The sequence below is a fragment of the Rattus rattus genome, chromosome 2, assembly GCF_011064425.1.
Source record: "Rattus rattus isolate New Zealand chromosome 2, Rrattus_CSIRO_v1, whole genome shotgun sequence".
In the NCBI taxonomy this organism is placed as follows: domain Eukaryota; kingdom Metazoa; phylum Chordata; class Mammalia; order Rodentia; family Muridae; genus Rattus; species Rattus rattus.
In genome coordinates, this window is record NC_046155.1 from 55561749 (window position 1) to 55581030 (window position 19282).

General features: G+C 42.1%; 1 protein-coding gene across 3 annotated transcripts in view; it reads left to right on the plus strand.

The window, feature by feature from the left end:
* Positions 1 to 5052: 5052 nt before the first annotated feature.
* Cacul1 (CDK2 associated cullin domain 1) overlaps positions 5053 to 19282 on the plus strand; it is a 59040-nt gene continuing 44810 nt past the window's right edge. The window contains exon 1 of one of the 3 annotated variants that reach the window (XM_032892221.1): positions 5053 to 5829. In XM_032892221.1, coding sequence (XP_032748112.1) covers positions 5439 to 5829 — 391 coding nt within the window. In that variant the 5' untranslated portion in view covers positions 5053 to 5438. The remainder of the gene's footprint in view (positions 5830 to 19282) is intronic. The other 2 variants (XM_032892220.1, XM_032892219.1) reach the window with 2 other exon arrangements.

Below are 19282 nucleotides of genomic sequence, written 5' to 3' on the forward strand. Positions count from 1 at the left end.
AAGTACCAGATCCAGGCATGGTGGTACACACTTTTAATCTGGGACACAATCTTCTGTTGGAGACCTACATAAGGACATTGGAAGGATGAAGAGTCTCTCTCTTCTTACCTGCCTGCCTTGTGGTGCTGAGCCACTGCTAGATCCTTGGACTTCTATTCTCAGTTGCTGCTGATCATTGTTGGGGAGTTAGACTACAGACTGTAAGTCATCAGCAAATTCTTACTATATAGAGACTACCCATAAGTTCTGTGACTCTAGAGAACTCTAAGACAGACCCTAACCCATCAAAGTCCATAGTTCTGGAAAAGTCTCTAAATGTACTAACCTGATTCTGCCTACTAAATGATGGCCTTAAAGGCATGTACCACCATACCCAGCTTCTTTACATTTTTTTTTTTAAAGAAAATCACTAGTATTGGGTGTGGTGGTGCATGCCTTTAGTTCCAGCACTTGGTATGCAGGTAGAGGTGGATCTCTGTGTATTATAGGCCAGCCTGTTCTACATAGTTTCAGGGCTACACAGTGAGAGAGGCAGTTAAAACTATTTAGCTTTTGCAGAGGACTAGAGTTCTAATTCCATCACCCATACCAGGCAGCTCATTGCTGTCTAACTCCCACTGCAGGGAATCTGACACCATTCTCCGCATGCACCTGCACATACATGACACTCACACACATAAGCATACCCACATATACATAAATAGAAGTAAAAGGACAAGGAGGGGAAACATGGAATTTTCATGTACATGTACAAGTGGAAGATACTGGTATATGTTAGGGATGCTGCCAGTGCTGACCTGCAGGCTGGCAGGGACAGTACAGCACTAAGTTGGAAACATCTGGGGTTAGAGAATAGGAGGCGATTTCAGGTAGTATGTATGAATGCTCTGATTGTGTCTGAAATAAACAGAAGCTGGGATTTGTTTGTTTGGGCTTTCTCTTCCATATGACAAGATAGAAACAATTCCTCCCAGATCATCAGCCATGTCCAGGGTTAATCCCCGGAGTGTTGGTGCCAAGCTCATGAAGCATCTTGGTCCAAACACCCGGGGTGCTGATGAGAATTGCCTGGATTGACCAGCCATGAAAAGTCAGGTGTCTTGTGCTCAGTGATGCCAGTCATGGATACTGTGGCACCTGCTGTGCTGATGGCAGAAGGCCAGTCTTTCATTTCAGCTCCATCAGATCAGACCTAGCAGGCCAGAGCTGAGCTGCATGGAGGGTACCCTCCTCCATTGAGATGCCACTGGGAAAAGGCATTGTTGTATGGCTCTGGCACGTCATCACCCAGAGGTCCAGCGATCCTGAAAATACTTCTCGTTTCTCATCCTCAAACTCTCCTGTGATCCTCTGATGTAAGTTGGCATTCTTTTTGTCTTGCATGCTCCAACCCCTTCATTGTGACTTATGGAACTCTGGCAACACGGTGGGGTCAGCCTTTTTTTTTTTTTTTTATTTGAAACATATTTATTTTAGTTTGTGTGTATGACTGTCATGCCTGCATGTTTAGTTGTGCAGCATACGTGTGTAGTTTGTGCAGGGGATAGAAGAGAGTGCCAGATCCCCTGGAGCCAAAGTTATAGATGTGAGTTGCCATATAGGTGCTCTGTAAGATTAGCAAGTGCTTTTAACCCCAGACTTATCCCAGCCTTCCTTTCTGTTTTTATGCAATTGGTTTAGTGGTTTTTTTTCTTTTTCTTTCTGTTCTTCCTGTAGGCTTAGATTTTTTTTTAAATCTACTTTTAATAAGGTGTCAAATGCTTTGACACACACACACACACACACACACACACACACACACACACACACACCTTGTAGCCTTGTAGCTTACTGTCTAAATGTAGGAGGGAAAAAGATAATAAACAGGACAAGGGGATGTGGACCTTTTTAGAAGTACTTCTCTGGGACAATCAGGATACCAGCAGTCTAGTTCAGTAGTGTCAGGAGACCAAACAGGAATCAGCAGTGATGGCAAAATCCAGCAGAAACCACCAGGCCTCTGCTGAGTCAGCACGAGTCAGTGGGATCCACCAGGATGAGCCAGAACCACAGGAGTTTTCTGCTGTGTCTCTCTCAATAAATCGAAGATCAGCAAAGGCAAAGATAAAGATTCCAGACCAAAGCATTGCAAGGCTAGCGGTCCGTTGAGTCCTATTTATACTTTCTCTAAACATCGTGTATCCTCCTTCCTGTCTTGCCTCAACAAAACACTATGTGAGTCTGCATCACATGACATATTCGGAAACTTCAACTTCAATGCTCCCCAAGGATGGTCTCTATTAACTGGGAGGTCTAGGGAGGGCAAGTCTGGGATAGTCATTCTGGGGGAATTGAGTGAGGTCTGGCTCTACAAATAGTCAAAGGTCACCAGGTTGTGAAAAACATTCATTCCCAGCTTTCTTCGTGGAATGCAGGCATTTTATTTCCTTCATTGAGGAGATGCCCCTGGGTGTTTAACATTCCTGATTCCCCTAGTGCTCTGTGGGTGACAGGGCCTTTGTGTCTCCAGCAACACTTGTAGAGACGGAAAAAAAAATTCCTAAGCTACAAAGGTCAAAGAATCCAAATAAACTGCCATGGATGTTTTAAATTGATGTTCTCTTTAAGTATACAAAGTTAAAAATATATTTTGTAGGTATATTTGTACTGCTTTAATAAAACTTATGCCCTACTAGGAAACAAACAGAAAAACCAAACAAAGAGGCTAACTTCGGGGACTGTGGAAGAATATAGCAATTATTAACCTGGGCCCACTGTTGGGTCAGTGTTCCTGATTTTGTTGTAACTCTCTCTAAATACTGAACAAACCAGCAATGGTTTTAAGTTAATAACTATTAATATTTTTTTTCTTTTTTTTCGGAGCTGGGGATGGAACCCAGGGCCTTGCGCTTGCTAGGCAAGCGCTCTACCACTGAGCTAAATCCCCAACCCCGTTAATAACTATTAAAACATAATATACCTGTACTAGTCTGGGTTCTTTAGAATCCTAGAACTTATGGAATGCACGCACACACACCCATCCACACCCACCCAGTCATGTGTGTGTGAGTGAGTGGGTGGGTGTGGGTGGGTGTGTGTGGGTGTGGGTGGGTGGTGTAATTTATTGGAATGACTTAAAGGCTGCAGTCCAACTAATGGCTATCTAACCCAACAATGGCCAGCTGTGAACGGAAAGTCCAAGAATCTAGAAGTTGCTCAGTCTCACAGGACCGGGTGTCTCAGCTGGTCTTCTGTATATGCTGGAACCCCGAAGAAGTAGGTTCCAAGGCCAATGAAGGAATGGTTGTGCTAGCAATGTGAGGACAAGAAGGCAAAGGGCAAAAGCTTCCTTCTTCCATGTCTTTATATAAGCTTGCAGCAGAAGGGGTGGCCTAGATTAAAGGTGTGTCTTCCCACATCAATATCTGGATCCCAGGTGTCCTTGAAACCTGGATTGTAGTTCATTCCAGATACAGTCAAGCTGACAACCAGGAATAGCTACCATAACACCTTAAAGTAAATTTAACAATCGCTCACGGAGTTCTAAATAAAAGTCAGCCGGGGGTATCAGATGCCCATTTACCTTCCCTTCTGTTTCTTACCCCTGGCCTCCTATATGGACTCTACCAAAGACTTCTTCGGTCCAACCTGTTATGTTTTTCCATGTTTAAACAATGGAAGCACCATTACATATGGAGAATCTTAACAAAATACACATGAAGAGGTCAGTATTTACCAGTGTGCTGGGAAAAACTCCTCCCTAGAAAAGTTTACTATAATTGTACCTATCTCATTACTTCTAAAGGTTTTCAATATGACTTTCAGATAAATTAGCTGATCAAAAGAACACCACAATGGGGACTTTACCAGCTAACGTTCAGTTAATGGTTTCTGTGATGGCCGTTTCTGGTTTGTCAATTTGACCACACCTGGAATGAACTACATTCCAAAAACAGAGGGAAACCTGTGATCCAGATCTTGAAGCTGGAAGACACCCGGGTCTTGACACACACTTTTGATCCAGAACTTGAGGCATAGTGGTCAGGAAAATCTTAGGTTGTGTGTACCACCTTGTGTCAGAACAAGTTCCAAGTAAAGAAAAGACATGGTGGGTACACATCTTTCAACTGGGCCACACCTTCTGCTGGAGGCCTACATAAGGACAGTGGGAAAAGGAAGGTTTTGTTCTTTGCCTGCTTACTTGCCAGCACATCTGTTGGAACAGACATCCTGTTTCTTCAGGATTTCAGTTTACACAGAAGGCCAGTTGAAAGACTTAGCCTGGTGGGACTGAGTAACTACTTAGATTCTTTGACCTCCCCATCACAGCTGTCCATTGTTGGGTTAGTTGGACTGCAGAATGTCATTCATCCCAATAATTTCTCTTAAGACACAGACACTTTCCTTAGGTTCTGTGACTCTAGAGAGCCCTGACTAATAGTTTCTAACAGCACAGTGCTCAGAGAATGTGGTTATGTCAGTCCTCAGACATGCAGGGACACTTGCTTAGGGACACAGTATGTTTATCTTTTGTAAATGTTTCACATACTCTTGGAAGGAATGTGTATTATGCAATTTCTGAAGCGATATTCTGTCTTTCTCAGTGTGGGAAAAAGAGCGAGCACACTAGCAGTCTACCCCTTTTTGAGTCTGTACCCAGGGCCACCCTGTCCTTTTGTCGCCAACCTGCGAGGTCAAGGCCTGGGTGGCAAAAAGCATGTGTCCGTGGGGGAACTTCGCTGTGGAGATTAGCCAGCATGGGGCATGAAGGGACACTCAGGAGGCTGAGGAAATAAGACTGCTTGGAGTTGGAGGCCAGTTTGGGGTACAAAAAAAACGAGAAAAAGAAGGGATACAGAAAACGGCTGATAAATATAACAGGGGCTGTGCGCCGTTTTCTCGTCCCTTCTCGGGCACACCCAGACTAGTTCAGGCAACAAGTTAGAGACCGCGCGTGCGCAGACCAAAGTCCTTTATCACGTAATGTCGGCCGGGGGCGGGGCCAGCGAATCCTGGTCTGGACACCTGGCCTAAACTGATGGGGGGGGAGGGGAGGGCGAGGGAGACGCGCGGCTGGTTGCATTCGCGTTGAGGTGACTCATAACTCCCTCCCTCTTTCGCCTAGCTTTCTCCCGTGCGTCCCTCGTACCACGTGCCTTCCTGTCCGCTCCCCCAGAGCCCTTTCCAAACGCCTGAAGAAACTGCTGTAAAATGTCGTGAGGGACGTCGCCGCTTTGCGGCTGCCTCTCTCAGAACTAGACCCCGGGAGTGCCCACCGCAGTCAGCGGTTCCTCCGGCGGAGTCGTCCTGACAGAAGGCGAGAGCACTCGGCGCGCCACTGGATTTTTCGCCGCACCCGCGAGGGCTCCGGGCGATGTGAATTCTAGGCGGCTTCTGTGCTCCCAGGCCCGGGGGCTGAGGTGGGCAGGCAGGTGCCTGGGAAGCCGCGGCCCGGCGGGATGGAGGAGAGTATGGAGGAGGAGGAAATGCTCACCTACGAGGCAATGATGGACGACCAGAACCACAACAACTGGGAGGCCGCCGTAGACAGCTTCCGTCAGCCCCCGCCCGCCCCGCCGCTGCCCCCGCCGCCGCCGCCGCGGCCCTCGTCGTCCATCCCGGATCCTGGCCGAGAACTCCCGGGGGGACAGCTGCTGGCTGTGCACGCGGGCTCCATGGACAGGAAGGGTCCTAAGGAGGGGCTCCCGATGGGGTCTCCGCCCTTGTCAGAGCCAAACGGGGTGATTATGATGTTGAAGAGCTGCGACGCAGCCGCCGCGGTGGCCAAGGCGGCCCCTGCCCCCACCCCTAGCTCCACCATCAACATCAACACCTCCACCTCCAAGTTCCGTGAGTCTTCCCCCCCCCCGGCCCCTCCTCAAAGCTTCTCTTCTTCAGCTCGCAGAATCCCCCCCCCCCGCCCTGAAAGCAGCTCCACTTCCTTTGTTCCAGGCTTAGTTCTCTTTCCTCTTACCCTCCCACCCTCATTCGGCCGGTATCCGGCCAACCAGCCCTGGTTGCTTGTTATACCTGCTCAGCCTTAGATTGATTATGCTTCAGAAAAGATCTTTATTACTTCCGATCATCTCTCAACATTAGTAAGCCCTTTTCTAATGCGTCCCCTTTAAAGTTTCACCTTACAAAGCGAGGGGGGAAAGTAAGGCGGTCTTGAGTTTCTTTAGCGAGAGGCCTTTCGTTTTATTTTGTAGCCCGAGGGCAAAGAAATGTGTTCCTGTACTTATAGCCACTGTACTTTAAGCAAATCAGGCTTCTGAACGTTGGTCTCTATCAATTCTTTGTTCTTTGTGACTTTTTTGCATCCTGTTACGGAATTCTCAATTACTTCTACTATGTAGTGGGAACTGCTACAAGTAATTTGAAGTCGATGTATAAAATCACGTTCCAGAGAAGCGGTTCAGCAAGTGACCATAACTAGGAAGGATCCTACCGCACGTTGAACTTTTTAGCGATCTGCCTTGAAATTCAGTTGCAGACAGAAGACAAAATCTAACCCCAGAATGTTCACAATCAGGTAGTGTGCTTCCATAGCTAGGTAAAGAACAGGGTAGTAGTGCTTTTTAGCCCTGAGTGGTGGTGGTAGTGTAAAAGGAACGTGACCATTACTGGTAGCCAGGTCCTTGTTATCTGCAAATTAAAATGACATCCAGTAATGTAACTGGAGATTTTATTTCTAGTTAAGCAATTTTATTAAGCTATTAGAGTAATTGCCTACCTAGCTGTGAATTTCTTGTCCTGATACAGATGTGTAGTCACAACCTTAGAAAAAGTATTTACGGGACTAGCACATGACATTACTTACTTGCCTTCAAGATACTGCTTTGGGCAAAGAGACTTTGGTGGCGGTGTAGATAGGAACATTTGTATATGATTATTCCCTGATATACATACACACGACAGTCATTTACATAATGCAGTTTGTATGTTGAAGGTTAAGTTGTGAAACTAGACTTTATAGTTGCAGTGTGATTTACCTTAAATGCTGAAGGCATTTGGATTAATGCTTAAGTAAAATTTCTTTGATGAGCTAAGACGTGAACATTAAGAGCAGAAGTCATCAACCAAGCTGAGAGCAAAAGGATTTGCCAAACCAAAAGATTATTTCTTGGAAAGATTAGTAAGGGGAGTTAGGAATGCAGCCTGGTTGAGAGCAGGCAGGAAGCCCCAGGTTTGATCCCAGCAACTTATAAAACCTGACCTGGTGGCTCACAACTGCAATCCCAGCACTCTGTGGGTAGAGACAGGATGATCAAGAACTTCATTTTTCTTAGCTGCATATCCTGTTATGGGCCAGCCTGTGATCTGTGAGAGACCCTGTCACAAAACAAAAAGGTTAGTAAGCTGTGCAGACCTGTTAAAGATTGGTCAACGGGAAAAGTTGCAAATAAATGAAGACTGAAAATAGAATATTAGATTTTAAAAAGTTGCTATATGGTAATACATTTGAAAAGGAAAATGGAATATGTGATAGGGAATTATTAACACAGTTATCAGAAGCTATCTAAGCTTGGATGGATGAAGCATAGACTAGTAGCAGTACTAGTAGTGATGAGACTTTCCCTTTTAAATCTCCTGCTTCGTATACTGTTGTACTGGAAGCTCCATCACACTTCAATAATCTTATCTTTTTATAAATTCTGGAATATAGGGCACAGAAACAAGACAAAACTAAAACCCCAACTCCATTTTATGGGTTTAGTGAAATCTTGAATTAAAACTAGGTAAGATTATAGTTGTGTTACACCTATTAGCACAGAAATCAAAATCCTGTATACTGTTACCTCATCAGATCTAACCATGTCAAAAGAATCATGATTTACAGTTTTTCCAGGTTTTTTTTTTTTTTTTTCTTTTTTTCTGGAGCTGGGGACCGGACCCAGGGCCTTGCGCTTGCTAGGCAAGTGCTCTACCGCTGAGCTAAATCCCCAACCCCCTCCAGGTTTTTTTCAGTATCAATATATTGCTGTAATTTATCTCAGGTTGGAAAGAAAATCATGGCTTGATAACTTTTTAATGACAATCATCCAGCACCTAGTTGATGCTGTGATACTTGATACTCTTAGTAATTCAGAGTGCAGGACAGCTATTTAAAAGTCATTACCAGATACCTGTAGTTAATAGGAATCATAATGGAGGAATTTTGAATATATTCACTATTAGATGGTAACTGCCCATGGATGGTCCTCAACATATTCCGAAAAGTCCTTGTTGCTTGCATGGTGCCTCACATTTTTAATCACTGCCACAGGAGTATCTTTTGAGTTCTAGAGTTCCAGGTCAGCTAAGAGACTCTGTCTCAAACAAACCCCCCAAAACCAACCAACCAAACCAAGAAGAAAGGAAACAAACCCTTTAGAATATGGTAATAATATCCTTTATCAAGAACCGCTGAAACCAAGAGGAAATACTCAGTGTAGATGGATTGTTAGGTTGAAGACCAGCCTAGAAAAGATAAAATTTATACTAGTAGCAATGGTATCAAAATATACATCTGTATAATAGTTTAACAAAATTATAGTGTCTATAAGTGAAATAACCCCAAATACACAAGACTTAAGGACAGTGGTTTTTAAGGAAATAGGAGGAATTCACTTAAAACTCAAGTTTTGGGGAGGATTTAGCTCAGTGGTCTTGCCTAAATAAGGCCCTGGGTTTGGTCCCCAAAAAAAAAAAAAAAAAAAAAAAAAAAAAAAAAAAAAAAAAAAGAAAGAAAAAAAAGAAAAAAAATAGCTCAAGTTTTCATATTCTTGAATCAAATTATTATAGGAATGCCTCTTTTCTCCATTGAACCTAGAAAGTGAATCTAGAAATTCAATTTAAATATCACCAACATTGTTTTATTTATCTGACAAAACCTTTGTTTTTGACTCCAGTACTTCTGACAGTGCTGGCTGGTCTGGTAGCCTGATGGAGGTGGGCAGTAGTACGTGCTGCTGCCTTTTGTTTGCACGTGCCTTTGTCAGGTGACTTCTGGTCTGTCTATGAGACTGTTCAGATCTGCTGCTTGTTCTTGGGTTGTGTGTGCTGCTGTGTTTGAAGACATCCTTGTGACCTTTGGGCATGTATTCAGAATGTCTTATCCCCGTGACTTGTATTTCTTAGTGTTTTTCTGAAGACTAGATGTTTTTAGTTTCAATGTTAACTGATTTTTATCATTTTTTTCCCTTCTATGGCCTGTGTCCTTTGTATCCTGAGAAATACTTGTGTAACTCAAAGTCAAAATTTTCTTATAAAAGTATCTTTTACCTGACTGATGTAATTATCTTCTTCGAGGTCTGTCCATGCTCACCCTTTTTAGTGCTTTCTGAACTCAGACTGAGTGGTTTATCTTCCATATTCTGGCACAAACTCCTCTTCAAGCTAACTGGTTCAATCTGGTTTATTTCAGCTTCTCATTGAATTGCTCTGCTTGACTTCATACTAATGTTTTAATCTTTCGGCTCCTCCTCATTCCTTGGCTTTAGCTGCCTCTGCTGACCTGCACTGAACTGCATGAACTCAAGAACAAACTCAACTCCACTGCACTGAACTTAACTGACTGAACAGAACTGACTGACTAGAACTAGAGATCCAAATGCCTCTCTTGTCTCCTGAGTGCTGGGATTAAAGGCATGAATTATCATGCCTGGACCTAAGTAAGGTTTTCTTTATGAGAAACTTGCTCTATGCCAGACCAACTTTGAACTCACAACCAGACCTCTTGGTTGTCTGTATTCCAGCCAGATCACATAGATTAGGAGGTTTTTGGATGTGATGATCCCTTGTCAGAGCAGCTATATTGCTGGATTAAAATTCTACATTTTCATCTAGAAATGTTGTGGGTTTAGCTTCTAACCTGTAGCCTGAATTGTGAGCTTACCTGTGTGTAGTGTGAGAGGGACATTCCTTTTCCTCATACATGTCCAGTAGTGTCAGCAGTATGATTTAAAACTATCCTTGCTATTCTGGCAGTTTTGTAGGAAAGTGACTGACTATATATGTATAGATTTCAGTTCTGTTCACAAACCCCTTTATATGGTGTATCATGTTCAGGATTGTGTCCTGGACTGGGTGTTTTATAATGATGGAACTCCTATCTTTATCACTGATTGTATCCAGTATCTTTAATTTCCAGGTTCATTGTATGATACCTTTTCCAGTCCTTTTGCTTTCAATCTAAACTGCACATTTGTTGTGCACAAAATGTGGTTGGATCTTACTTTTTTAAAAATTTATTTATGGCAATCTCCCTCCCTCCCTCCCTCTCTCTCTCTTCCTCTCCCTCCTCCTTCTCTTTTTCCTTTCTTTTCTTTCTTTCTGGTTTTGAAACAGGGTTTCTCTTTGTAGCCCTAGCTGTCCTGGAACTCCTGGACCGTGGACTCAAAGATCCACCTGCCTCTGCCTTTGAGATTAAAGGAATGTCTACCACACCCAGCCCCCAGCCTCTGTCTGTTTTCTTCCTCTTAGTCTTTTTCCCCCCTTTTTTGATTTTTTAATCTTTTGATAATTTTTTTGAGACCCTGGTTGGCCTTAAACTCCAGTCCCAGGGAGGGAGTCCTTAGTCATACCCATATATTGTGTGAATCCTAAGTGTTTTGCCCACTTTTGATGAAATATGACTTGAGTTTTGTTTATCACCATTCTTTTTGTTCCTTAGTGGTCGCCCAAAGAGTTGCAGTGTGGAAATTTAAGTAATGCATTAGACTTCCTCACTTAGAGTGTAAAAATCTGTAGTCCTTCATCCTTTCTTTCATCCTATTTGTGTGTTGCTGCTGTATATAGCTGTCACTTAGGTGTCCCATGATCCAGGTAACTATTGTTTAATGGTAGCCATTTATTATTTTTTTAAAGTGAAAACTACTCAACTTATTGGTCATTTTAGAGTGAAAAGTTGAGAGGCATTTGGTACATTGTGTGATACAGTCACTGCTTTGTCTACTTCCATGCTGTTTTTATCACTTCCAAATAAATGTTTATACCCATGATGCAATCAGTCCCCACTCTTCCTTCCAGCCCCTAGCATCTCCTAATCTGCTGTTTGTCTTTTCTAGAATCATAAGATGAAATTTACTTTTTAGAGAATCAAAAACTAGTGTAACTAGAATAAAAATGGCTTCTGGTTCTTTTATTTGAATGATTAATAATCAGGAAGTGATACTATTTTAGGATTAGGAGGCGGGGCCTTGTTGGAATAGGTATGACCTTGTTAGACAAAGTGTCATTGGTCAAAGCCCATATCAGTCTCAGTCTGTCTCTGCCTGTGGATCAGGATATAGCGCTCAACTAGTTCTCTAGCATCATGCATGTCACCATGCTCCTTAAGCCTCTGAAACTGAGCAAGTCCTCAGTTAAATGCTTTCCTTTATTAGAGTTGCCTGGTGTCACTTCACATCAGTAGAACGACTAAGACAGCTGGGAAAGAAATCTTTGATATTATCCTTTGTGTTGCTGTTCTTTCTCTTAGTTTTTGGCTTCCATAAAAATTTTAGCTAGTTGTTTGTTTTTTGAAACAGGGTTTCTATTTGTAGCCCAGGTCATCCTGTAATTTATTCAGTAGATCAGACTGGACTCAAATTCAAGAAATTCAGCTGACTCTGCCTCCTGAATGCTAGGTGACCCTTGTGTGCCACCACCATCCAGCATGGTAATATTTCTTCTTCTTTTTTTCCCCATTTTTTATTCACTTTTCATCCTCATTGCAGGCCCCTCTCCTCTCAGTCCCTCCCTTCACACCGTCCTTCTTCCACCCCACCACCAACCCCCTTTCTCTTCACCTCTGAGAAAGGGGAGGGCCATCTCTTGGAACCAACCATCCTGGCACCTCAAATCACTGCAGGACTAGGTATATCTTCTCCCTCTGAGGCCAGACAAGGTAGCCTAGTTAGGGGAAGCACAGTCTATAGGCAGGCAACAGAGTCAGAGTAAGCCCTTGCTCCAGTTGTTGGGGGACCCAAATGAAAACAAGCTGTACATCTCCATATATGGGAGCAGGGTTGGTGGCGGCTAGGTCTAGCCCTTGAATGCTCTTTGTTTGGTGATTGAGTTCCTGGGAGCCCCCAAGGGTACCTTGTGGGTCCCTTTCTCTTCTGGGTTCTTCAGTGCTTTCCCCAGTTCTTCCACAAGACTTTCCGAGCTGAGTCTGGGTCTCTGCATTGTTTCTGTCATCTGGGTGGAGCCTCTCAGAGGTCAGTTATGCTATGCTCCTGTTTGTGAATCCAGGCTGACAGATAGAAACATAGCTTGAGGCTCCAAGGAAGGCAGGCTAGCAATGTGTCTCTCTAGATCTGAGTACAGCTCGGCACGTTCCCCTCCAAATTGGCAGGGATTGTTTTGGTTCTGTTGACTTGACTTAGTCAGCTTTTGCTTGTCTGTAGAAGTCTTTATTTTTTAATTTTTTTTTTTTTTACTGGATATAGAATCCTATATGTATAGCCCCCTTTTTCCCATTAGCATTTCAAAAAATGTCTTCCTATTATCTCTTGACTTTCACTGTTTCCTTAAAATCAATTTTTATTCTTTGAGAATTTCATACATGCATACACTGTATTTTATTTATTTATTTTTATAGGCTCTTTTGGCCCTAGCTGTCTTTGTAACTGAGGATGACTTTGAATCTGGGAGCGTGCCCAGTTGATGCCTACTGATTATCTAACCCAGGGCATTTTGAAGCACTCTCCAAACCGAGCCACATCTCTGGCTCTGCTTTATCTTTTTAAGTATCAGCAATTTAACTTTGATGTTCCCAGAGGGCCAGGTTTTCTGTGTTTATCCTCCTTGGTTTTCCTGAATTTACCCCAACCCCATTTCCACTTGGCAGACTGCTTCTGCTTTATGAGTAGTGAAGCACTGTTCACTTCCTTTTTTTTTGAACAAAATTAGTTCTGTAAAGTCTGCATGTGTCTGTCTCTGTGTGTCTGTGTCTGTGCACTTGCACACCCGTTCATGCTTCTGTGTGTATATGTGTGTGCATGTTTTCCAGAGGATGATGTCTTTATGGAGTTACTGCTCTCCTGTCTTTATGTGGGTTCTATGACTGAATTTAGGGTTTCAGGTTTGCTGAGCTATCTGGTCAGCCCACTTATTTTATTGCTGTGTGGATGTATATTTCACTGATCTTTTCATTTTTAGTGTCTAATCTGTTAAAACAGATTTACTGGGGATTCTGACTGTAGTACAGGCTGACATCTAGTCTAGGTGTTGTTAATTGAGCAGATCCTCAGTGTATGCTGAGCAGAGAATCGTTAGTAAGCTCACTTCTAAGGACTTCCCTGCAGTTAGCTCCCTTGGTGTTTGGCACACTCAGGATCCATTCCCACATATATTCAATATGAAGTGTTTTTATGGAATGTTACTAACTTCTTTTTCATTACCTGGAATTTTCTTTTCTGTGAAGTCTTATTCTAGCTAGAGGTCTTAAGATAGCATGGGCTCTCAGATAGATTAGTTCTTGCCATGTTGGTTTCATTCTGGGGCTCAGGGTTCTGATATCACAGGTATTGTAAATCCCCTCTCCCATAGGTGTGTTTAGTTGTTCGATTAAATTCACATGAAAATTCCATAATCTTAAGGACTTTCTTATTTTTATTTATTTTTTTCGGTATGTCAGCATAGTACCTCTAATAGTTAAAGTTTTACAGAGGTCTTCTAAGCATTGATCCAAATGAGCTACACATATATGAGAGTATGTGTAGAGGCTAGAGATAACCTTGGCATCATTGACCGGAGGAGACTTAGTAACCCACAGCACTAATAATTCTTGCCCCTAGGTGAGCAGGCAATTCATAATACAAATTTAACTTAATGAAATTGCTGGTTTTTTTAGTTTTAGTTAACTTTTGAATTGATTAAAAGTATTAACTGATTCTTACTAAATCTTAAATTGCCTTTTGGTTGTCAGGGCCAATCTTCGAGTTTGCAATATGTGGTGTTGTTTAGCATCTTGTTACCTTCTAGCACCTAATAGCTGTGTTTGGCAAGCATCACCATGAATATGATCTATTGGCTGAACTTCAGAATCTTACAGAGGCTCTTAATCTCCTTTTTTGCTTTTTATTTTTAAAAATTGATATCACATGAAATGTCATTGATAAAGAGAAACCCACTTTTGTATGTAGAGCTTAGTTTCAAATCTCTGAAGAAAACAAAGTTTACTTCTTTTGTAAACCAGCTGAAGTGTAAGCCGTGCACATTGCACTGTGGGTTGTTAGACACTTGGTGATGTTCACTGACCTTTGCAGTGTGTCTCAGTACTATAACTGGTCTGTGCGCCTTTGTGTTGTAGCTGACGTTTGGCTGGTAGCCTCTGTAGATCTGCTAATATGTAGTCACAGATGTGCTAATACAGTTGAATGGTATCTTACTCAGCGAGTGCTTATTGTATGGCAGAGAAGTGTTTGACCTTTTGGTAATGATGTGGAGTGAGACACAGTGTTAGATAATGAACAAACAGATGCTGGTGTGCTATGACTAGATGTTAAGAGTTGTGCAGTAGAGTTGATAGCATAGCAGTGAGAGAGAAGCCTTATGAATGTGAGAGATGTTTGCCAGAAGTGTGAGAAATGGGGAGTACTTGGACTCAGATGTCCTTGCAGAGGGAGCAACCTGTGACCCAGGGTTGTTTTTTGGGAGCAGAGGGTATAAGGAAGAAGTGGCACAAGTCAGGTCTGAGTGGATAGCAATGGTTGGTAGGAATGGGAGCCACTCCACTAGCTATTAAGGGAGTGAGCACCCTTATTGAGGAGGTAGGGACGATGACCATTTTGAGGCAGTAATGATTGTAGGCAAGAGATGGAGCCTGAATGAACAATTAAAGCTTTGGAGAAGGGGCTTTAAGGTTTTTAGAGGTTTTTAGGGGGTCTGCAGAATTTTGGGTTGAGGAAGGAAGAATGAATTTTCAAGATTGATGGTTTAAACTCCGAATGTGTTCATTTCTCCAATTGTAGAATAGTGGAAATCCTAAAACAGCAGTTTCATGAAAGATTTTTGCTGTTATTAAGAAGAATACAAGTTTTTGGGGCGGTAGAGATACCTCCATGGTTGAGAGCACTTTGCTCTTGGAGAAGACCTGAGTTCAGTTCTCAGCACCTACATTGGGTGGCTCACCACCACTGTGACTACAGTTCCAGGGGATCTTATACCCTTCTTTTTGGTCTCTGTGGGCACCTGCATGAATGAGTCGTACATAAACACATACAGGTACACACAAATATATAGAATACATTTTTAAAATACAGTTTTGTACTTGAAACACAGTTATATGGGAGGACAGAGATTTGGAGCAGTGCTTTCTCTGTTCTAGAGTTTTCCCAGGAGTCAGTTACTTGATAGAATCAACACCTCTTGTGTTCATGGTAGTTTGTTGTTGCTTAGTTTCTCACTCAACACAATTGACTTAACCATGATTTAGGTATTTTAATAATTAATTTTTGGTTTAATAAAAATACTATATTTGCTAATTGTCACTGAAGGGCCAAAAAATGTACTCATATTACACCCTCTTTGATCTAGAACTTTGGCATATTTTTGTTGGACTTATTCTTATTTTTTAAGGCAGGATCTCATTGTAGCCCTCGCAGGCCTGGAACTTACTAAGATCTGCTTGTCTTTGCCTTTCAAGTGCTAACATGGGTGGCCTGAGCATTCCCTTAAAACTTCAGCAGCTTCATCTGATTCAACATCTAGTGGCTTGGTCTTTGCTTATGAAGCTGTCAGTCCTTTTTCCTCTTGTTTCCTTAGAGCTGAGGTATCCTTGTACTCAGTAGCTTCCTAAGTACATATAATGACTGCACCTACTCTACCTTTTCTTCTCCCCTACCACTCCCTGCATGTGCATGCGTGTGTTTTGTGTATGAAGATCAAACCTAGGACCTGTATGTACCAGGCAAGGGCCTGCTGCTCAGCTATACCCTCAGCCTCTGTGGTTGCATCTGCATTTTTTGTTGGTACATTCCTGTGTGGGTGTGCGTGCATGTCAGAAGTCTTTTAGCAGGTTCCCGATAAAGTGTTAGATTTTGCCTTGCTGCGTAGGGTCTCACTGTGTAGCTCTGGCTGTCCTGGAACTCACTGTGTAGACCATACTGGCCTTAAACTCAGATATTGTCTTGTCTCTGCTTCCCAAGAAGTGGAATTAAAGACATGACACAGATTCCCAACTGAAATATGCTCTGGAACTTCTAAAATGTAGCACCCTTGACTTTAAGCTTGCTATCTTCAATGAATGGCAACATATGCTACTTTGACTTGTTCTTTGAGAAAACTTCTAAGATAATTTTTTTCTTTTTTTCTTTTTTTAAATGTATAGCCTAGGCTGGCCTTGAACTCATGATCCTACTGCCTCTGCGTCCTTCAGCAAGTCTCACCGGAGTGCGCCACTACAACCAGCTCTGGGATAATTTCTTATGTTGACATATCTATCTTCTTTTACATTTCTCCTTCCTCTTCAGTCTCATGAATTATTGGTAAACCTGTGGAATTTCCCATTCATTTTTCTGATAGCTAGATTTTGGTATCTTCTATTTCTCTATAAATGATCTGGGAAAGCTCCTTGATGATTTCTTCATCTCTTAGATTTTGGCTGTATTTTTAGTTTTTGAAACACCTGGAATACTTTTGTCATGACAGTTTTTAATTGTATCTTTTTTTTTTTTAATTACACTTGCTATTGTGTAATATTTGTGTTTCTGTTAGCCGGCTGATGTTAGCTGCTCCTGTGTACCACAGAGCACATGTGGAGGTCAGAGGTCAATTTGCAGGAGTTGGTTTTTTCCTTCTACCACTTTGGTTCCAAAATTGAACTCAGGTCCTCAGGTTTATTGGTAATCGTTTTGAGCCTTTGCCAGCTCTTTTATATAATTTTGAGAATAGTAATTACATATATTTTTAAAAAAGATTTCTTCTATCCTTTGAATTTTAACTTGTTGTTTTGTTTTGTTCTTCATGACTAATCATCCCTCACCATCCTTCCAACATTGAGACTGATTGGTCTCTGTAGGACACTTCGCTAAGTAGTTAGTGTTGGGCTTCACTTTTCACTGATCAGATGCAGAGTTACAGTTTTGCTGATGAACTGTCAAGTGCTAGTATATAAGTGACTTTCTTTGGGGAGTTTTGGTTTCTAAGAAAAGGATTTTCATTCTGAGAAAAAGAAGGGGTGGATAAGTGGAGTAGGAAGGGTAGTATATTTCTCTTGGTTGATAGCTCTCAGAAGTATAGGGTTAGGTTTGATAGTTTGGACCTACCAGCTCTACGCTTCACATGCCCCTGCCAGCCCTCATCTAGGTCTTTCAGAATTCTGTTCTAACTTCTTACTCTTTAGTCTGCAGCTGTACTTCTAGCTGTATGGAAGTAACCTGCAGTTCCTGGCCTCTGGTCTTGAAAGTTTGCAGGGCTCCCCGTTTGTTCCATCTTCAGAGCTCAGATATTTTTGGGTTCTGTGCCAAAGAATGATCAACCTGTTGAAATGTTGAGACAATAAAGAATTTTAAAGTGATAGAATACTTGTAATCAGTGTAGTTGAGAACAGATTTCCTTTTTAAAATATTTTTGCTTTGGTGAGAGTTTGGGTAAGATGGAGTTGGTACCATAATAGATATGGTAGCCCTGGCCATTTCATAAGTATACTGTCATGATGGGGTTTTGTCATGATGGGCTGTGTCTCAAGTTCAAACGTGATGGTAGAGTTGTAGAACAGTGTGTGTTGTGTAGTCCCTTGTTGAAATTTCCATCTTAACCAGTAGCCTTGGCTTTGAGTGTTCTGTTGAAAGCATTTCTACTATCCTAGTCTGTTCCTCATGAAGAAATGGGTTCTAAACAGTAGAACAGTAATGATGTAATTATCTTAAAGCCTTTCAGTGTCTGTGAAAATGTACTTCATTTTACGCAAAAAAGTACGATAGATAGTTAACAGATAGTTAGTTGGCTTGCTGCAGCCTTATCTAGACTACTGCACATCTTTTGGGGCAGGTGAGTAGCATAGAACTCCTAAGGAACATGTTAATGAGGACCTGAATAAATAAAAACAAGATGCCAGTGTTATCTGATGACATGTTTATGTGAATGTAACTCTAGAACCTACAGGAAGAGTGTCTTCATAATATCTACAGTAGACATTTCTAAGTTCTCTATAGTGTCTCCAAACGCCCAAACTTAGAAGCCCCAGATACCTAAAGCCTTTTTATAGAATTTGACCAAGTAGAAAGAAATGTGACTTCACTAGGTTTCAGATGGTTGCTCTCTTCTATTGGCAAACAAAGACATTACCAAGTAGGTGGTACAGAATTGGTTTTTCTCTTCTCAAGAACAGGCTATTTACAATGGGGAGATTTTGTTTTTAAAGTGGCCAGTTCTCCTTGTAACAACTGTTTCTCGTTCTTCTGTGTTCTTTTGTTTTTGAGATGATCCTCATGCCTTTACTTCTGGAGCACTGAGGTTGCAGGAATGCACTGCCCATCCAGTTTATGCTTTCTGTGGTGCTGGGGATCAACCCAGGGCTTTGTGCTTGATAGGCAAGTGCTCTGCCAACTAAGCTACACCCTAGCCAAGTTATTTTTCTTTTCAGCTATTGCTTGGGATTAAAGGTGTGAGCTATCACAACTGTCCCGCTTGTGTCATTTTAATAAGGTAATTTGGTTAACGAAAGTGCCTGCTGTGACTTTTTCTGGTCATTTCCTAGCTTTTAGCAGCTGTATAGCAACTCCCAAACCCCAGGTCCAGCTATTTGGGTTTTAGACTTGGTTTCATTTTGTTGCAGTAATGGTAGGTTTAACTATCTTTACAGTAGGAGTCAGGTGGTATGAGTTTGCTGTTTCCCACATGTATTTTGAGGACTCACCTTTTGGCAGTTGTTTTGAGAGGACACAATATTTAATTGGAATGTCTCTTTGTGAACTCACACCTTCTGGTTCACTTGCTTTTCATTCTTTTTTCATCATGCATTCCAGGCTGGCCTTGCACTTGTATTTCAGCCATCTTCTGTCCTCAGCATTCCAAGCACTAGGATTGCAGGTGTGCATGCACCATGTGCCAGACTGTGACAGACACTGAGCTTAAATTTCCCAAATAGAGATTTAGAACGTTAAGTCTCAAGGAGGATTGCCCTTTCCCCCCTCAACATTAGGAAGAATCAATCCCAGGGTTTTATGCTAGGCAAATGCTCTACAGTTGAGCTATATATATATATCCTCAGCCCCATTTTAGCTTTATGTTGCCAGAACTTTGCCTGCTCATTCTTTCATTGTCAGCTCTGTGATTCATTTGTCACTTAGACTTGTCACATTTCCATTTCGTCTTTACCTCTATAGCCTACAAC